This window comes from Dendrobates tinctorius, unplaced genomic scaffold (assembly GCF_039654945.1).
Source record: "Dendrobates tinctorius isolate UK_male_01 unplaced genomic scaffold, ASM3965494v1 ptg000086l, whole genome shotgun sequence".
Taxonomy (NCBI): domain Eukaryota; kingdom Metazoa; phylum Chordata; class Amphibia; order Anura; family Dendrobatidae; genus Dendrobates; species Dendrobates tinctorius.
Window position 1 is genome coordinate 31024997 of NW_027361754.1, and position 20289 is coordinate 31045285.

The window sequence follows — 20289 nt, forward strand, 5'->3', positions numbered from 1 at the left end:
TACAGGGAAAGGCAAACTTCTGCCTAGCAACAGAGATGCAACACAAACAATGCAAATATTAAATGATTTCCGAAGTCGTGTGACATGACAGGGCACTTGCATTGTATTGCATAAAGTGAATACAACAGCAGACACATATTAACATACATGACAGCAATATTCAGCATAATATAGTTAATTCAACAAAGTGCACAGGGTGAACACATAGGAGAGAGAGAGGTTCCTGCCACCTCCTTACAGCAACACTACTTATGTGGCAACTCAAGCAACACAGTCAGAAAAAACTGTGTTCCTCTCAGCAGCTGCAATCTTTTTTGCTATCAGTGGACATGCTCTTCACTCACCACTCACAGAGATAAGTCTCTCTAGCTTCAATGGTGGCAATCCTTGTCTTTAAAGGTTCTGTAATAGTGACCCTTTCATCCACTTGGATTAATCTCTTCCACCTGGAACAGACAACTACTGCAGAGTAGACTGGAAATTCTGACATGCTTCTTTTAAGACCTAAAAAGTCCAAGGGGTGGCAAATCCTTTGGCAAACGTCACTCACTACTTATTTACTAGCTTTGTACCTTGCAGACATCTTCTGCTTGGCTCTCTTCTACTAATTCGCTTGGCTTCTCATCTTTGTATCTTTCTTTGGGAAACCTACAGAGGAGAATGTAGCTCTCTGTACATATCCAGGAGGGTGGGATGACATGCTAATGCTAATTACACAATGCACTTCCAAATACTCAGCATTTCACAGAGCAGCTCAGTGGCCGTGGGTAATGTTGGCTATAATGACTTAACGTTACGTGGCTGCCGAGTTGTTCAGGCCTCACTCTTCAGCACTAACCTTAACTCCCAGCAGCCCCTCCTAAAATTAACCCTCTATGAACATCCTATCAGGCCCCACTAGTATGCCCCCATCTAGTGGCCCACAACATAACTACATGTACCCTGTTTATGGGGGAACTATGTACTAAGAGTGCACTCCTCTAATGTCCCAAGAAGGATGCACTAGCTTAGGCCTCTTTCACACTTCCGTTTTTGACCATCAGTCAAAATCCGCCAGGTTTTGAAAAAAACGGATCCACCATTTTTTTTGCGTATCCATTTTTTTCCCCATTGAGTTGCATTACTGGCGGATCTTGATGGATGGCCATCCGTTGGATCCGTTTTTGTGAGGATCCGCCAAAATTTTTTCGTCCGCCGGCATGCCTGGACGGACCTTGCAACTTTTTTTTGTTGTTGGATCCGCATTTTCCATTGCGCATGTCCGGAGAAAGGAAGTCAGGGAGAAAATTAACCCTGAAATCCTTTCTGGCAGACGAACAAAAATTCTCTCTCTCTCTCTCTCTCTCCTTCCCGGCCAGCGGTTCCTTTAAAATTCTTAATTCTGCGGATCCGTCACAAAACGGATCCTGTGACATCCGTTCACATCAGTTAGGAACGGATCCGCTTTTCCGCCTATTTGGCTGATTTTAACTGACACAAAAAACTGAAGTGTGAAAGAGGCCTTACCCTAACTATACATAGACAACAGACACATAATATTATACAATACACAATGGTAACATGTACATGTGGCAATACCATTAAAGACTGGTGATAATACATATTTCTATGTAGCGGTACCGCAGACGTTAATCAGAAACATTATAATACAGCAATATATACATAGTAACATAGGAGGGACAACTCTGAGGAAGGAAACAAGAAAACCTCATATTTCACTTCCTTACACCCAGTCACATCATAATTAGAAAATTTGCATCATGACTCAAGTCCCCATGAGAAAAAATATGGTAAAAATGATCAAATATTATTATTTTACTCATTTTTATAGCGCCATTAACTCCAAAGTGCTTTACAGACATCATTGGCACTGTCCCCAATGGGGCTCACAATCTAAATTCCCTATCAGTATGTCTTTGGAATGTGTGATGAAACTGGAGACCCCGGAAGAAACCTATGCAAACACGGGGGGAACATACAAACTCATTGCAGATGTTGTCCTTGGTGGGATTTGATCCCAGGACTCCAGCGATGCATGGCTGCAGTGCTAATCACTGAGCCACCGTGTCACCCAAAAAATACAGTACAATTATAGGGGGTGCAGAAGTGATTTAGTAATGGCAGTAATGGCCTCGGGGCTTTGAATTATTCCTATGACTCCTATACTAGGACTCATTGTGAACTTTCTTCAATTTGTTTGTAGTTATTGAATTCTTTCTATAAAATCAGTGCCAAACTCAGCAATAACCTTAGGACTTGGATACAGTTTTAGAATCACATGTTGTTTGAATTCTGACAGTTTTATTGATGAAATGTTCCAATTGTGAATACTAGAAACCAAATTATTTATTGCCTAACGTGTGTATTTGAGTCATTGCATCAGAAAGGACAAATGAAAACTTTATGATCACAGAACAAAGTCAAAAAGTTTGTAGCTATTTCTACCCAGAACGGAGAAGGCAGAGGAGCAGAGGTAAGAGACACTGAGACATTACAGAAGCTTCAGAGTGCACAAGGGCTTCCAGTAGAAACTTTTTTTATTGTCAAAGTCAATGTGTAAGTTGTTTCTACATGACAAGGGGAGTGGTGCAACCTCAAACCGTGTAGGTTTTTCTTCTGCGTTGAGTTAATTTTTGAAACTTTTTGTAGAATTGTGATGGTTCTGGACCACCCAGGTGGAGATCGAATCAACTCCCAGAGACATAAACTAGTGGTTATGATTCACCCTCATGCCTTGCTGAAGCACTGATGAGGGTTCATTAATTAACCATATAATTAATGTTGTATAAATCAAACTTTGCCATCAAGGGCAAAAAATGATTTTTTCACCATTCTATAGTGAGTAGAGTGTTCTTCCTGTGTTTTTTTTCGGGAAGGAGGAGTAACTTTATATGGGAGAGGGAATGGTGTCATTTATAACTACACCTTATATGACTACATGACAGTAAAAAAAAAAGGTATTGCAAAAATTGGCCATGGCTGGAAGAGGTTAAATGGGTTGTTTAAGATGAGAAAAATGAATTGCCAGATAGCTGTATTTGTAAAAATCTGAGAAAATAGAACTAAAAAAATATGGGTCTGTTCACATATGGTATTTTGGCAGAATTTTTTATCTGCGGCAAAAACACTGCATTTTACCGTTCCAGCAAATTGAATGAAGCTTCTAAAATCTCATTTAACACTTTGCAATTTATTCTCATTGCAGTTTTTGGCAATCCACAGCATATCAATTATTTGGGCTTGTTCACATATAGTGACTTTTTTTGCAGTGCTTTTTTTTACCCACCCTTTTTTACCGTGGAAAACGCAACATGTGATCATGTCAGAGATAACAGGATGCTCTTCGGTGGCAATGTTTTTCAAATGCTAAAGTATACTTTCTGTACAAATGATTTGTTGGTGGTAAAGGGTTAACATCGTATTTTACAATCAGGTTAATTTCTGAAGCATCTACAGAGAATCTGAGGACGGTCGGAGGACAGATCATCATGGCCGCCCCTATTAGCTGTCCGCAAACCTACATTGATGAATTTAACTCCAAAGTTTACTTTGAGACGTACTACGCCGCAGGGTCAGGAATGCTGATTGGAGAATGGACAGATTTCGTTTTGCGAAATCTACATGAAACTTTCACAATAGGTAAATAATGAATTCAAATGCATTTTATAATTACTGGTATTCATTTTAATTAATTAATAAGCTTCAATTCCATCATTTATAGTGTAATGATTAATCACATATTTAATTTACTTTCTGACTGCAGCATCAGTAATCAGTCTCTAATAAATTCTCTACTTCTGTTGGCACTCACAAATAAATATGTAATAGGGTCAAAAGTATGTGCCCCCTCCATATTAAACCAATCAGACCTTTCTTACCTCCCGTTCTACATCAATAGACTTTATCCCCTTCACCCCCAAGGGTGGTTTGCACGTTCATGACCGGGCCAATTTTTTCAATTCTGACCACTGTCCCTTTATGAGGTATTAACTCTGGAACGCTTCCTTGGATCCTGCTGATTCTGACACTTTTTCTCGTGACATATTGTACTTCATGTTAGTGGTAAAATTTCTTTGATATGACTTGCGTTTACTTGTGAAAAAAAATGGAAATTAGGCGAAAACTTTGAAAATTTTGCAATTTTCGAACTTTGAATTTTCATGCCCTTAAATTACAGAGATATGTCACACAAAAACCTTAATAAGTAACATTTCCCACCTGTTTACTTTACATCAGCACAATTTTGGAACCAAATTTTTTTTTGTTAGGAAGTTATAAGGGTTAAAAGTTGACCAGCAATTTCTCATTTTTACAACACCATTTTTTTAGGGACTACATCACATTTGAAGACACTTTGAGGGGTCTATATGATAGAAAATACCCAAAAGTGACACCATTCTAAAACCAGCAACCCTCAAGGTGCTCAAAACCACATTCAAGAAGTTTATTAACTCTTCAAGTGCTTCACAGGAATTTTTGGAATGTTTAAAAAAAATGAACATTTAACTTTTTTTCACACAAAAAAATAATTCAGATCCAATTTGTTTTATTTTACCAATGGTAACAGGAGAAATTGGACCCCAAAAGTTGTTGTACAGTTTTTCCTGAGGATGCTGATACCCCATATATGCAGATAAACCACTGTTTGGGCGCATGGCAGAGCTCGGAAGGGAAGGAGTGCCGTTTGACTTTTCAATGCTAAATTGGCTGGAATTGAGATCGGACGCCATGTCACGTTTGGAGAGCCCCTGATGTGCCTAAACAGTGGAAACCCCCCACAACGGAAACCATTTTGGAAAGTAGACCCCCTAAGGAATTTTTCTAGATGTGTGGTGAGAACATTGAACCCTCAAGTGCTTCACAGAAATTTATAATATAGAGCCGTAAAATTAAAAAATCATATTTTTTTCGCCCCCAATTTTTATTTTCCCAAGGGTAACAGTATAAATTTGACACCAAAAGTTGTGCAATTTGCCCTGATTATGCTGATACCCCATATGTGGGGGTAAACCACTGTTTGACCTGTTTGAAGCTCCGTTTGACCTTTCAATGTAAAATTGGCTGGAGTTGAGATCAGACACCATGTCGCGTTTGGACCTCCCAATTCTAACTCCAACCCTAACCCCAACACACCCCTAACCCTAATCCAAACCCTAACCACAAACCTAACCCTATCCACAAACCTAACCCTAATCCCAACCCTAAAACTCATCCAAACCCTAATCTCAATCGTAACCGTAATCCTAACTTTAGCCCCAACTCTAACCCTAACTTTAACCCCAGCCCTAACCCTAACTTTAACCCTTACCCTAATGGGAAAATGGAAATAAATACATTTTTTTATTTTACTATTTTTCCCTAACTAAGAGGGTGATAAAGGGGGTTTGATTTACTATTTATAGTGGGTTTTTATGGCAGGTTTTTATGTTTGGCACCTGTCACACAATAAAAGATTCTTTTTTATTGCACAAAGTAGTTTTTGCATCACCACATTTTGAGAGCTTGCTTTTTTGCGGGACGAGTTGACGTTTTTATTGGTACCATTTTCGGGCACATGACTTTTTTGATCACTTTTTATTCTGATTTTTGGGAGGCAGAATGAACAAAAACCAGCAATTCATGAATTTCTTTTGGGAGGGGTGTTTATACTGTTCCACGTGTGGTAAAATTGATAAAGCAGTTTTATTCTTCAGGTCAGTATGATTACAGCGATACCTCGTGCTTTTATACAATCAAAACTATTTTATATAAAAAATAATTATTTTTGCATCAGTTTACTCTGAGAGCTATAACTTTTTTACTTTTCCGGTGATGGAGCTGTATGGTGGCTTGTTTCTTTGCGGAACAAGATGATGTTTTCAGCGATACTATGTTTAAATCCATCTTTTTGATCGCGTGTTATTCCACTTTTTGTTTGGTGGCATGATGATAAAGCATTGTTTTTTTGCCTTTTTTAATGGTGTTCACTAAAGGGGTTAACTAGTGGGACAGTTTTATAGGTCGGGTCATTACAAACGCAGCAACACCAAATATGTGTACTTTTATTCAAATATTTATTTATTGATAGAATAAATATTGATTTTTTTATTATTTTTTAAAATATTTTTACAATTGTTTAAATTTTTTTTAATTTAATTCTTACTATTACACTTTGTCCCACTATGGAATACTCATTCTGTGCAGACTGATCGCTTCTATACCATGCAGATCTGCAGCTTCAAAACACTGACCTGAGAGACTTCCTGGTCATCACTGCGCATGACAGGAAGGCATGACGTATGTTGTCATAACGACATCGGGTCTCCATGGCAGTGATTGGGACCCTGTGGCATGCCAAGGGGGCTCTGATCCAAAGGCAGAGGAGCTGTCGGTCCCTCTGCCGGCTCCAGAACGCAGCAATCATGTTTGATTGCAGTTTTCCGGGGGTTAAAGTGCCGGGAGTGGTCCGTGACCGCTCCTGGCACTTAGTGCCGGGTATCAGCTGTGGGAATGAGCTGACACCCGGCTGCAATCAGCTGCGCTCCCCCCATGAGCGTGGATGATTGCACATGACATACTATCTCATCCATGGGCAGTAAGTCCCAGGGCACATGGACGGGATAGTGCGTCTAATGTCAGATTCGGGTTAATTTGGAGTCAGATCCTCTGCAGATTTTTTCCCTCTTTTGGGAAGGATTTCTACAAGATTTTGGAGGCATCTGCGGGAACTTTTGCCCATCATCCAGATAGAGAAGTGTGATCTGTCACTGAACAGAGCACGTCTCCTCCAGAGTCCAGTGGTGGAGGCTTTACACTGCTCCATCCGATGCTCGGCATTGTGCTTGGTATGTAAGGCTGCATGCAGCTGCTCAGCCATGAAGCTCCTGGTCGGGGCGCAGTGTTTGTGCTGATGATATACCAGAGGAGGTCTGGACTCTGCCATTATGGGGTCAGCAGGGAGGCAGTGACATTTCTGCCCTCTGCTCTTCAGCACTTGGACCCCCGCTCTGTAATGTTATGGGGTCTCCACTTCATGGCTGAGTTGCTACGGTTTTTCCACTTCTCATTAATATCAGTGGCTCCTATTATAAGATGTTGCTAGTATCAGTGAGCTCTGACCACCAGCTGTTCTGTAAAGTCAGATTGCATGGCGGGGGCTGTATGTTATACACCGCTAGCCAGAGGTTATACATCAGGGGGGTGAGGGCTGGATGCTATACACCTAGGGGCAAAGGCTGGATGTTATACACCGGGGAATGAGGGGACGGATGTTGTACACTTGGGGCAAGGGGCCAGAAGATATACACCAGAGGGGTGAGGTGCTGGATGTTATACCCTGGGGGCGAGAGGCCGTATGTTATACACTGCGCATGAGGGACCGGTAGTTGTACACCAAAGGGACGAGGGCATGGATGTTATACACTGGGGATGAGGGTCTGGATGTTATACACTGGGGGCGAGGGTCTGGATGTTATACACTGGGGGCGAGGGGCCATATGTTATACACTGGGTGCGAGGGGCCGTGAAAATGGAGCTGCATGTTATATACCTGTGGTAAAGGAAATGAATGAAAAACCTGAACTCTGATTAAGATGTGTGTCCCAATACTTTTCTCCATATAGTATATGTCACATTTACCTATTGGCAGAAGTGACATATACTGAACAAAATAGCAGTGTAGAAAGTGTCTTTATGTATTACATGGACTAGATTATGTGGGCATCTGTATGTTATAACCAGTAGCATGGCTACCAGGGGGGTAGAGGGGGCGGTCGCTATTAATCTCCCTGCTCTTCCACCAGGTTGCTGCCCCTGAGCAGTCGGGAGAGCCTGGTGCCAGCAGTGGGCCCCCTGCCCGTCATCGCAAGTTCAACTGTATCTGCTAGATGCTGATACAGTTGCTCGCATTTATCAAAGAGGGAGTGTTATGCTCCATCTCCCATGATTCCCCCTCTCAGCCTATGATATCACTGATGCAAACACTGACAGGGTTCACTATGACGTCACTAGTCGGCACCCAGTGTCCGGAGATGTCAGTGCGCTCGGAGCAGCGGAGCAACGAAGAGGAGAGGTGAGTATTGTATTTTTTTGTGGCGTGCATTATACTATCGAGTCTGCCTATGGGGAATGCATTATGCTATATAGAGTCGGTCTATGGGCAGCTGCATTATACTATAGAGTCTGCCTGTGAGGGGGGAGAATTATACTATAGATTCTGCCCATGAGGATGCATTATACTATTGATTCAGCCTATGGGGAGTGCATTATACAACCATATATAGAGTCTACCTATGGGGGGGTGCATTATACAACCATATATAGAGTCTGCCTATGGGGAGTGCATTATATTATATAGAGTCTGCCTATGGGGGTGCATTAAACAACTTTATATAGAGTCTGCCTATGGGGAGTGCATTATACTATATAGTCTGCCAATTGGGGTGAATTATACAATATAGAGCCTGCCTATGGAAAGCGCATTATACAATTTATTGTCTGTCTATGGGGAGTGCATTATACTATAAAGTCAGTCTATGGGGGTCTGCATTATACTATAGAGGCCTATGAGGACTGCATTATGCTACAGAGTCTGCCTATGGTGAATGCATTATACTATAGAGTCTGCCTATGGGGGTGCATTATACTATATAGAGTCTGCCTATGGGGTTGCATTATACTATAGATTCTGCCTATGGGGAGTGCATTATACAACTGTATATAGAGTCTGCCTATGGGGGGTGCATTATACAACCATATATAGAGTCTGCCTATGGGGGGTGCATTATACTATAGGGTCTGCCTATGGAGAGTGCATTATACTATATAGAGTCTGCCTATGGGAGTGCATTATACAACTGTATATAGAGTCTTAATCCTGTTCATTTAGACACTGTTCATATGTTCAGGTTTTAAATACATTAGATAGGGACTGCTCCATTAAGGGTTACCTTGACGAGCTGGAGTGGCTTGGGATACACTTTTTTGCAAAAAAAGTATCGACTAAATACCCTGTATTTGTTGTCATATTTTTACCAGCACTTGCTGATTATTGTCATATTTTTTACTGCAGGGTATTTTTGCACATTTGTTATTCTGTGCTTTCTTTTTGTGTATATAGAGTCTGCCTATGGGGGTGCATTATACAACCATATATAGAGTCTGCCTATGGGGGTACAATGTACAACAATATATAGAGTCTGCCTATGGGGGATGCATTTTACAACCATATATAGAGTCTGCCTATAGGGGTACATTATACTATTTAGTCTGCCTATGGGGAGTGCATTATACAACTTTGTATAGAGTCTGCCTACGGGGAGTGCATTATATTATATAGAGTTTGCCTATGGGGGTGCATTATACCATATACAGTGGGGAAAGTAAGTATTTAGTCAGCCACCAATTGTGCAAGTTCTCCCACTTAAAAAGACGAGAGAGGCCTGTAATTGACATCATAGGTAGACCACAACTATGAGAGTCAAAATGAGAAAACAAATCCAGAAAATCACCTTGTCTCATTTGGCAAGATTTATGGTGGAAAATAAGTATTGGGTCACCTATAAACATGCAAGATTTCTGGCTCTCACAAACCTGTAACTTCTTCTTTAAGAGGCTCCTTTGTCCTCCACTCATTACCTGTAGTAATGGGACTTGATTGAACTTGTTATCAGTATAAAAGACACCTGTCCACAACCTCAAACAGTCACACTCCAAACTCCACTATGGTGATGACCAAAGAGCTGTCGAAGGAAACCAGAAACAAAATTGTAGTCCTGCACCAGGCTGGGAAGACTGAATCTGCAATAGGCAAGCAACTTGGTGTGATGAAATCAACTGTGGGAGCAATAATAAGAAAATGGAAGACATACAAGATCACTGATAATCTACCTTGATCTGGGGCTCCACGCAAGATCTCAGCCTGGGGGGTCAAAATGATAGCAAAAATCCCAGAACCACAATGGGGGACCTAGTGAATGACATGCATAGAGCTGGGACCACCGTAACATTGGCTACCAGCAGTAACACCCAACGCCGCCAGGGACTCAGATCCTGCAGTGCCAGATATATTCCCCTGCTTAAGCCAGTACATGTCCGGGCCTATCTGAAGTTTGCTAGAGAGCATATCCAGAAGAGTATTTGGAGAATGTCATATGGTCTGATGAAACCAAAGTAGAACTGTTTGATAGAAACAAAACTCATCGTGTTTGGAGGAGATGCTGAGTTGAATCCAAAGAACACTATACCTACTGTGAAGCATGGGAGTGACAACATCATGCTTTGGGGCTGTTTCTCTGCAAAGGGACCAGGATGACTGATCCATGTACATGAAAGAATAAATGGGGCTATGTATTGTGAGATTTTGAGTGCAAACCTCCTTCCATCAGCAAGGACATTGAAGATGAAATATGGATGGGTCTTTCAGCATGATAATGATCCTAAGCACACCGCCAGGGCAACAAAGGAGTGGCTTCGTAAGAAGCATATGAAGGTCCTGGAGTGGCCTAGCCAGTCACCAGATCTCAACCCCATAGAAAACCTTTGGAGGGATTTGAAAGTCCATGTTGCCTAGCGACAGGCCCAAAACATCACTGCTCTAGAGGAGATCTGCATGGAGTAATGGGCCAACATACCACCAACAGTGTGTGCCAACCTTGTGAAGACTTACAGAAACATTTGACCTCTGTCATTGCCAACAAAGGTTATATAACAAAATATTGAGATGAACTTTTGTTAATGACCAAAGACTTATTTTCCATCATAATTTGCAAAATAAATCTTGCCAAATCATACCAGGTGATTTTCTGTATTTATTTTCTCATTTTGAATCTCATAATTGTGGTCTACCTATGATGTCAATTACAGGCCTCTCTCATTTTAAGTGGGAAAAATTGCACAATTGGTGGCTGACTAAATACCTTTTTTCCCCACTGTAGAGTCTGCCTATGTGGGTGCATTATACAATATAGAATCTGATTATGGGGAATGCATTATACTATATAGTCTGTCTATGGAGAGTGCATTATACAACAGTATATAGAGTCTGCGTATGGGGAGTGCATTATACTATATAGAGTCTGCGTATGGGGGTGCATTAAACCACTGTATATAGAGTCTGCCTGTGGGGAGTGCATTATAGTATATAGAGTCTGCCTATGGGGGTGCATTATACAATATAGAGCCTGCCTACGGAGAGTGCATTATACAATTTAGAGTCTGCCTATGGGGAGTGCATTATACTATAGAGGCCTATGAGTACTGCATTATGCTATATAGAATCTGCCTATGGGGAGTGCATTATACAATATAGAGTCTGCCTATGGGGAGTGCATTATACTACACTACCGTTCAAAAGTTTGGACTCACCCAGACAATTATGTGTTTTCCATGAAAACTCATACTTTTATCAGATGAGTTGCCAAATGAATTTAAAATCTAGTCCAGACATTGACAAGGTTCAAAAAAAAGGTTTTTATGTGAAATAATAATTTTCTCCTTCAAACTTTGCTTTCGTCAAATTATGCTCCCTTTGCAACAATTACAGCACTGCAGTCCTTTGGCATTTTAGCAGATAATTTGCTGAGGTAATCTGGAGAACTTTCACCTCATGCTTCCAGAAACCCTCCCACAAGTTGGTTTGGCTTGATGGGCACTTTTTACGTGCCATACGGTCAAGTTGCTCCCACAACAGCTCAATGGGGTTGAGATCTGGTGATTGCGCTGGCCACTCCATTACAGATAGAATACCAGCTGCCTGCTTCTTCCCTAAATAGTTCTTGCATAAATTGGAGGTGTGCTTTGGGTCATTGTCCTGTTGTAGGATGAAATTGGCTCCAATCAAGCACTGTCCACAGGGTATGGCATGGCATTGCAAAATGGAGTGATAGCCTTCCTTATTTAACATCCCTTTTACCTTGTACAAATCTCCCACTTTACCAGCACCAAAGCAACCCCAGACCATCACATTACCTCCACCATGCTTGACAGATGGTGTCAGGCACTCTTCCAGCATCTTTTCAGTTTTCTGCATCTCACAAATGTACTTCTGTGTCATCCAAACACCTCAAACTTGGATTCGTCTGTCCATGACACTTTTTTCTAATCTTCCTCTGTCCAATGTCTGTGTTCTTTTGCCCATATTAATCTTTTCCTTTTATTAGCCAGTCTCAGATATGGCTTTTTCTCTGCCACTCTGCCCTGAAGGCCAGCATCCCAGAGTCGCCTCTTCACTGTAGATGTTGACGCTGGCAATTTGCCTGTACTATTAAATGAAGCTGCCAGTTGAGGACCTGTGAGGCGTCGATTTCTCAAACTACAGACTCTAATGTACATTGTCTTGTTGCTCAGATGTGCAGCGGGGCCTCCCACTTCTCTTTCTACTCTGGTTAGAGCCTGTTTGTGCTCTCCTCTGAAGGGATTAGTACACACCTTTGTAGGAAATCTTCAATTTCTTGACAATTTCTCACATGGAATAGCCTTAGTTTCTAAGAACAAGAATAGACTGTCAAGTTTCACATGAAAGTTCTTTTTTTCTGGCCATTTTGGGAGTTTAATGGAACCAACAAATGTAATGCTCCAGATTCTCAGCTAGCTCAAAGGAAGGGCGGCTTATAGCTTCTCTACTCAGCCAAACTGTTTTCAGCTGTGCTAACATACTCGCACAAGGGTTTTCAAGGGTATTCTAACCAACCATTAGCCTTCTTACACAGTTAGCAAACACAAAGTACCATAAGAGCACTGGAGTGATGGTTGTTGGAAATGGGCCTCTATACACCTATGAAGATATTGCATTACAAACCAGACCCTTGCAGCTAGAATAGTCATTTACAACATTAACAATGTATAGAGCGTATTTCTGAATCATTTAATGTTAGCTTCATTTGAAGAAACTGTGCGTTTCTTTCAAAAATAAGGAAATTTCTAAGTGACCCTAAACTTTTGAACGGTATAGTATGTAGAGTCTTCCTATGAGGAGTGCATTATACTATAGATTCTGCCTATGGGGAGTGCATTATACAACCATATATAGAGTCTGCTTATGGGGGGTGCAGTATACAACCATATGTAGAGTCTGCCTATGGGTGGTGCATTATACTATATAGAGTCTGCCTATGGGGAGTGCATTATACTATGTAGTCTACCTACGGTGGGTCAATTATACAGCACCAAAGCAACCCCAGACCATCACATTACCTCCACCATGCTTGACAGATGGTGTCAGGCACTCTTCCAGCATCTTTTCAGTTGTTCTGCATCTCACAAATGTACTTCTGTGTCATCCAAACACCTCAAACTTGGATTCGTCTGTCCATGACACTTTTTTCTAATCTTTCTCTGTCCAATGTCTGTGTTCTTTTGCCCATATTAATCTTTTCCTTTTATTAGCCAGTCTCAGATATGGCTTTTTCTCTGCCACTCTGCCCTGAAGGCCAGCATCCCAGAGTTGCCTCTTCACTGTAGATGTTGACGCTGGCAATTTGCCTGTACTATTAAATGAAGCTGCCAGTTGAGGACCTGTGAGGCGTCGATTTCTCAAACTACAGACTCTAATGTACATTGTCTTGTTGCTCAGATGTGCAGCGGGGCCTCCCACTTCTCTTTCTACTCTGGTTAGAGCCTGTTTGTGCTCTCCTCTGAAGGGATTAGTACACACCTTTGTAGGAAATCTTCAATTTCTTGACAATTTCTCACATGGAATAGCCTTAGTTTCTAAGAACAAGAATAGACTGTCGAGTTTCACATGAAAGTTCTTTTTTTCTGGCCATTTTGGGAGTTTAATGGAACCAACAAATGTAATGCTCCAGATTCTCAGCTAGCTCAAAGGAAGGGCGGCTTATAGCTTCTCTACTCAGCCAAACTGTTTTCAGCTGTGCTAACATACTCGCACAAGGGTTTTCAAGGGTATTCTAACCAACCATTAGCCTTCTTACACAGTTAGCAAACACAAAGTACCATAAGAGCACTGGAGTGATGGTTGTTGGAAATGGGCCTCTATACACCTATGAAGATATTGCATTACAAACCAGACGCTTGCAGCTAGAATAGTCATTTACAACATTAACAATGTATAGAGCGTATTTCTGAATCATTTAATGTTAGCTTCATTGGAAGAAACTGTGCGTTTCTTTCAAAAATAAGGAAATTTCTAAGTGACCCTAAACTTTTGAACGGTATTGTATGTAGAGTCTTCCTATGGGGAGTGCATTATACTATAGATTCTGCCTATGGGGAGTGCATTATACAACCATATATAGAGTCTGCTTATGGGGGGTGCAGTATACAACCATATGTAGAGTCTGCCTATGGGTGGTGCATTATACTATATAGAGTCTGCCTATGGGGAGTGCATTATACTATGTACTCTACCTACGGTGGGTCAATTATACAATGATATAAAGAGTCTGACTATGGGGGGTGCATTATACAACCATATATAGAGTCTGCCTATTGGGATGCATTATACAAGCTGTGGTGTAGTGACCACTGTGTCCGCTAGGGGGCGCTGTGTGGATATCCTAGGAGAGAGGATGAATGACAACGTCCTGATTGACCATTATGTATCTCAAGGTGGGTAGCCTTGAGATGGAGACTTATGTGTGTGTTGATCAGCAGTGATACTGCTGACGTGTTGTTTCAATGTGTCAGGGAGAAGACTCCAGGTAGCTGGGGAGACGGGCGGACCCAGTTACCTAGAAACCCACCAGGGGGTGTGTTTAAGAATGCTATTCCAAAGTGTGTTGAATGGTTCAAGGACCTGTGATGAGGTCATAGCCATGTGGACCTGGTGGGCGTGGCTATGGACCATATAAGGTGGCCAGGGTAGGTCATATGTGGTGAATGCACGGATCCGGTTGGTCCGTTTGGAAGGTCTCGCTGGGAGATGTGTCTGCCTCCCTGAAGTGCCTGTGTGTAGTGGCTGCACGTGTCTGTGAGTCCCCAGAGGAGGGAATGGATGTCTGAAGCATGGAGAAACAGCCAGGAGGTAGAACCCAGACAGGTGAGATAACTATGAGGCTGAAGAGCCTGCGTATGGATCATTGTATAACGTGTGTGACCACAGGGAGGACAGAGTGAAGCTCTGTCAAGGACGCTATGCTGTGAATATGAACTTTATGTTGCTGGTTATGGTTTATGATGCCAGAATAAACTAATACTATATAGAAGTAGAAAAGCTACGGACCAAAAACAAGCAGGGATCACCAAAACAGTATAGTAAATTTTATTAGACAACCATAGACAGCACCAATATAAAAACAATTAAAAGTCATAACACATGACAAATTGTACACTAGGCTCCTAATAAAGCCAAAAGACATCCCCCATATACCTAAGAGAATGGCTAGGCAGTTAAATGTAATATGAAAGTGGTACAAATAACCTAAAGAGAGCAGTGTGTAATTTGATGTAAAAATTGTAGTAATTGAGTCAAAAAGAAAAAAACAACAATGTCAACATCCCCTATCACTAACAATTATGACAGTAGTACAGAACAATCACAATTCAATGTAATATAAATACCACTAATGAAGATAAGAGGACAAGCTGAAATAAAGCCAAGGTAAATAAGACCCATGTATTACATCATCTAACGATAGAAGCACAAAATGCTCTGCAAGAGATAAATAAAAAATACTGCCCGCAATGTCCTGATAAAATTCTTACATATGGGGGAGCTTGTGGAGTGCCCTGCCCGACGCGTGCCGCCACCGTGTGCCCTGACGAAGCCACCTTGCGGTGGCAGCACGCGTCGGGCAGGGCACTCCACAAGCTCCCCATATGTAAGAATGTTATCAGGACATTGCGGGCAGTATTTTTTATTTATCTCTTGCAGAGCATTTTGTGCTTCTATCGTTAGATGATGTAATACATGGGTCTTATTTTCCTTGGCTTTATTTCAGCTTGTCCTCTTATCTTCATTAGTGGTATTTATATTACATTGAATTGTGATTGTTCTGTACTACTGTCATAATTGTTAGTGATAGGGGATGTTGACATTGTTGTTTTTTTTTTTTTTTTACTCAATTACTACAATTTTTACATCAAATTACACACTGCTCTCTTTAGGTTATTTGTACCACTTTCATATTACATTTAACTGCCTAGCCATTCTCTTAGGTATATGGGGGATGTCTTTTTGGCTTTATTAGGAGCCTAGTGTACAATTTGTCATGTGTTATGACTTTTAATTGTTTTTATGTTGGTGTTGTCTATGGTTGTCTAATAAAATTTACTATACTGTTTTGGTGATCCCTGCTTGTTTTTGGTCAGTAGCTTTTCTACTTCTATATAGTATCTGTTTTTGCTGACTGCAGGAGGATCCCAACATTTCATTTGGTGGTGCCCTCCTTTGTTTCACTACTGTATTGATGCCTGAATAAACCACACGGACTAAGATTGTTTTATGGAAAACCCGTGCCTGATGTGATTATTTGACTGCCAAGCGAAAATCCCCTGCTTGAATGACAGCGCAACCTCACAAAGCACATTATCATGATCCATGTTTGGATTCATGGCAGCTTTGGTTCCACTCTTTTTAGTGTAGCATTTTCCCTTTCATGACTCACGGGGGTTAATATCAGTTCCCCCCCCGCTGGTAATGAGCTTTTACTTACTGCAGTGTGGCTAGGTTAGCTGATGTAGGTGGTGACCACTCCCACTATCCTTTAAATGGTCACCTGATGCATCAGCTGACTGTTGGTGATAGAGCAATCTAAAGTGACCAAGCCTGAGTAAGGAGCTCTCTGGGTGCAGTGGTGCTTCTGCTGGGTTTGTTATCCTGGTGCCTTCATTCTGCTGTGCGGTGCTTTGCAGCAAAAGCTAAGTTGTGTTATTGCCCTGACCCTTTCGTGTTTGTCACTGTCCCATGTGTGGAAATATTTGCAGAGGTGAGGCCAGCTCCCCTCGCCAGCAGTGCACTAGCCAGTGCAGTGGTAGGTGACAGCGAGGGACGAGGTTTCCTGAAGGCGGTGGGGGGAAGGACCCACTTAGGGTGTTAGGGGTGTGCAGGGACAAAACATTAACAGAAATAAACACTTGAAATAAATCACTCTGTTTGAAACAACTCTATATAATATATGAGTTTCACTTTTTGTATTGAAGAACAGAAATAAATTAACTTTTTGATGATATTCTAATTTTGTAAGATACACCTGTATGTTTTGTAGGACAGGTATTTACCACGGACCATATGGCGGTAATATCCATGTTGGTCTTTATATAGAGATTATTTTCAGTAACAGCGCAGTCATCTGCGGAGGTTCGCCTACATCCACTATTAGGGTGCGTCACCCAGTTGTAATCAAGGTTACCTGGTTAGGGGCCCACTCAGAAGATTCACCCTTTCTGAAGCAAAACCCTAGCTAACTGGTTATAACCATTTGTGATTGCTGTAGCATTCACATTCATTCTAAGACCAATGTTATCAGTGTGGTGTTGGTTCTTCATTGCTGGTAAAATATTCTCTACTCCTTTTGGAAAACTTTCAACTAAACTTTGCATTAAGCCGTAAGGGATCTTTGTGTATTCAGCTACATGTGTAATACTATGATTGAGCACTCAAGTTGTGCAAAAAGGCATAAAATCAACTTTCCGGTACCTCCTAAAAGTATTCAACAAAGCTCAGCTCAGGTCTCTACCAGACCAGATGTTCTTCCAAATTACACTTGGAAGAGCCTTTTCTTTGGACCCTGCTTGTTCAGAGAAATTTAAAAACAATATATGTACAATTTATAAGTTGTGTTTGCAATACAAATTATTCAACCTTCAGTTACAAATCAGATTTATTAGCAAAATGTACAACATTTCTGCTGTTTGCAATAAGCTGATCAACAGTAGAGATGATGAAATATGCAAGGATTCAAATTTTAAAAAATTTAGTGTTGCTTATTATTCTCTGGGGCTTATTAAGACCCCGGAGCATAATAAACGTAACATGTAAAAAATAAAAAAAGAACTTATACTCACGTCACTGCTTCAGCTGCTCGTCTCCTCTCCTCACCGTCACTCATCCTGTCCTTGTTGCATTTTCAGATCAGCACCCCTCATGCTAAAATACCATGACCCTTTACCATGGGCTGGCATTTCCGGGTTTGACTATGTCAGAGAAAATTTGCATAAGCGCAAGAGGTGACAGCATCATGATGTCATGGCATATGCCTAAAGTGAGAGGTCAGGGATTTCAGCATGAGCGGCGGCCATCTGAAGACGGAACAGGTGAAAGTAAGGAACAGATAAGCCAGAGAGGTGAGCAATAAAGTGAGTACAATTTGTTTTCTTTTAACATTTTCATGGCTTTTTACATTTCAGGACAAAGAAAGCCAGTAGCCAACATTTTGATAAATCCACACAGATGTGAATTACAAAAAAAAATCAGAATTTTATGCAAATTTTGAAAAATTTGAATGGAATTCAATTCTGAACTATTCTCCCGATATCTTCCCTCACATAATCTCCGATCCTCCCAAGACCTCCTTCTCTCCTCCACACTTATTTGCTCCTCATCCATCTGCCTCCAAGACTTCTCCTGAATAGCCCCTCTGGAATTCCTTGCCCCAACAAGTCCGGCTATCAACCACACTCGGATCCTTCAGATGGAACCTGAAAGCATACAGCCTGCAATGATCCCCGCTGCCTCCTCACCACTACTGGAGCTACCACCTCACCATCACTGGAGCTGCTGCAACTCTCCAACCTACTGTCTCCTTCCCCACATCCTGTAGAATGTAAGCCCCAAGGGCAGGGTCCTCCCCCTCTATATTGTGGCGCCCCTGAGGGTCCGGTCGCCACAGAGGTACTGCACCTCATCCAGAGGTGTGGTATCCCACCCTCAGGTAAGGAGGGATCACCACCCAGGACTCCTATCACTTTCACCCAACACACACTAGTTTAGTCAGGGCATCTGGGTGTACCCTTCGAGAAGATGGCCTCATCTCAGACTGGCTAGGAAAGGGTTTTGGGGAGTTAGTGTGGAAGGTAGGTAGAGTGGGAGGAGCTTAGGTAGTGGAGTGATAGTTAGGCATCCAATCAGAGTGAGAAAGGTAACAGTTGGTGGGAGGAGCTAGTTCTCAGGTAAAGAGATCTGTTATGACTGGGTCACCGAGGAGAAAAAAGCAAAACAAGCTAAGTCACAGAAAACCAGAGAGGTTGGTAACTATGCTGATTGCAGATCTCTGATCCTACCACACAACTAGCAGTAGCCGTGGAGCATACCAGCGATGTTCCTAGATGCTTCGTCACAGCCGGAGGACTAAATAAGCCTGAAGCAAGAAAAGGGGAAAACAAACTGCCCCAGAGCAGACCCCAAAGGAATAGATAGCCCCCACACATGTATTGACGGTGAAACAAGATGAAGGCACAAACACAGGCAGGAAAATAGGCTGAGCAAACGATGGGGCCCAAACTAACTAGAGAGGAAAGAAAAGGAAAGACACTGTCTGCAACCTGCAAAAAACCCTACAAAAATAATGATAGCAAAATTAACCCTGAAGTCACTAGACATCTCCGACTATATCAGCACTCTGAAATATTCTGAGACAGAGCAAAAAGAGACCAAACTAGTAAGGGACAAAAAGCAAATTGGCAAAATACTGATAAATAAGAGTGGAAATTCAGCACAGCCCCCAGCCGGGGCTGGCTGACCACACCAAAAAACTGAATAGACCAACAAAATCAAGTGTGAACATTAGCAGAAAAACTTAGCTTTAGATGACTGGAACAGAGCTGAAAACCAAGAGCTGACAAGCCAGAAGGAATCACCAGCAACTGAATAGGGCGTCGGCTGTCTTAAATCCAATCTGAGAATCCTGAGGTCCAATCGTCATCCTCATTCTCAGGTGGCAGATCTCCACTGATCAAATCAGTCTCACTACATCCTGTTACCACCAGAGGGAGTCTGGAAGGAGAACTCACAACTGGTGAACCAGAGAATGAACTCACAACAGTACCCCCCCGAGGAGGGGTCACAGAACCCTCATCCACGCCACCAGGCCGATCAGGATGGGCCCGGTGAAAGCACGAACCAATCTATTGGCATGAATATTGGAGGCAGAGACCCAAGAATTATCCTCCAGACCATAGCCCTTCCATTTGACCAAATACTGAAGTCTCCATCTAACCAAACGAGAATCCAATATTTTCTCTACCTCATATTCCACATTGCCTTCAACCAACACAGGGTCAGGAGGTGCTGCCATAGGAACCACTGGCTCAACAAACCTCTTCAACAGAGATTTGTGAAATACGTTAAGGATCTTGAACGTAACTGGAAGAGCCAATCGAAACGAAATAGGATTAAGAAGTTCCAAAATCTTATAA

General features: G+C 41.8%; 1 protein-coding gene across 1 annotated transcript in view; it reads left to right on the forward strand.

The window, feature by feature from the left end:
• The first annotated feature begins 2351 nt into the window (after positions 1–2351).
• The window catches only part of LOC141097823 (nicotinamide N-methyltransferase-like), a 28181-nt gene continuing 10243 nt past the window's right edge, over positions 2352–20289 (forward strand). The window contains exons 1-2 of the mRNA XM_073585284.1: positions 2352–2473; positions 3434–3639. Of these exons, the coding sequence (XP_073441385.1) occupies positions 3489–3639 (151 nt within the window). The 5' untranslated portion in view covers positions 2352–2473; positions 3434–3488. The remainder of the gene's footprint in view (positions 2474–3433; positions 3640–20289) is intronic.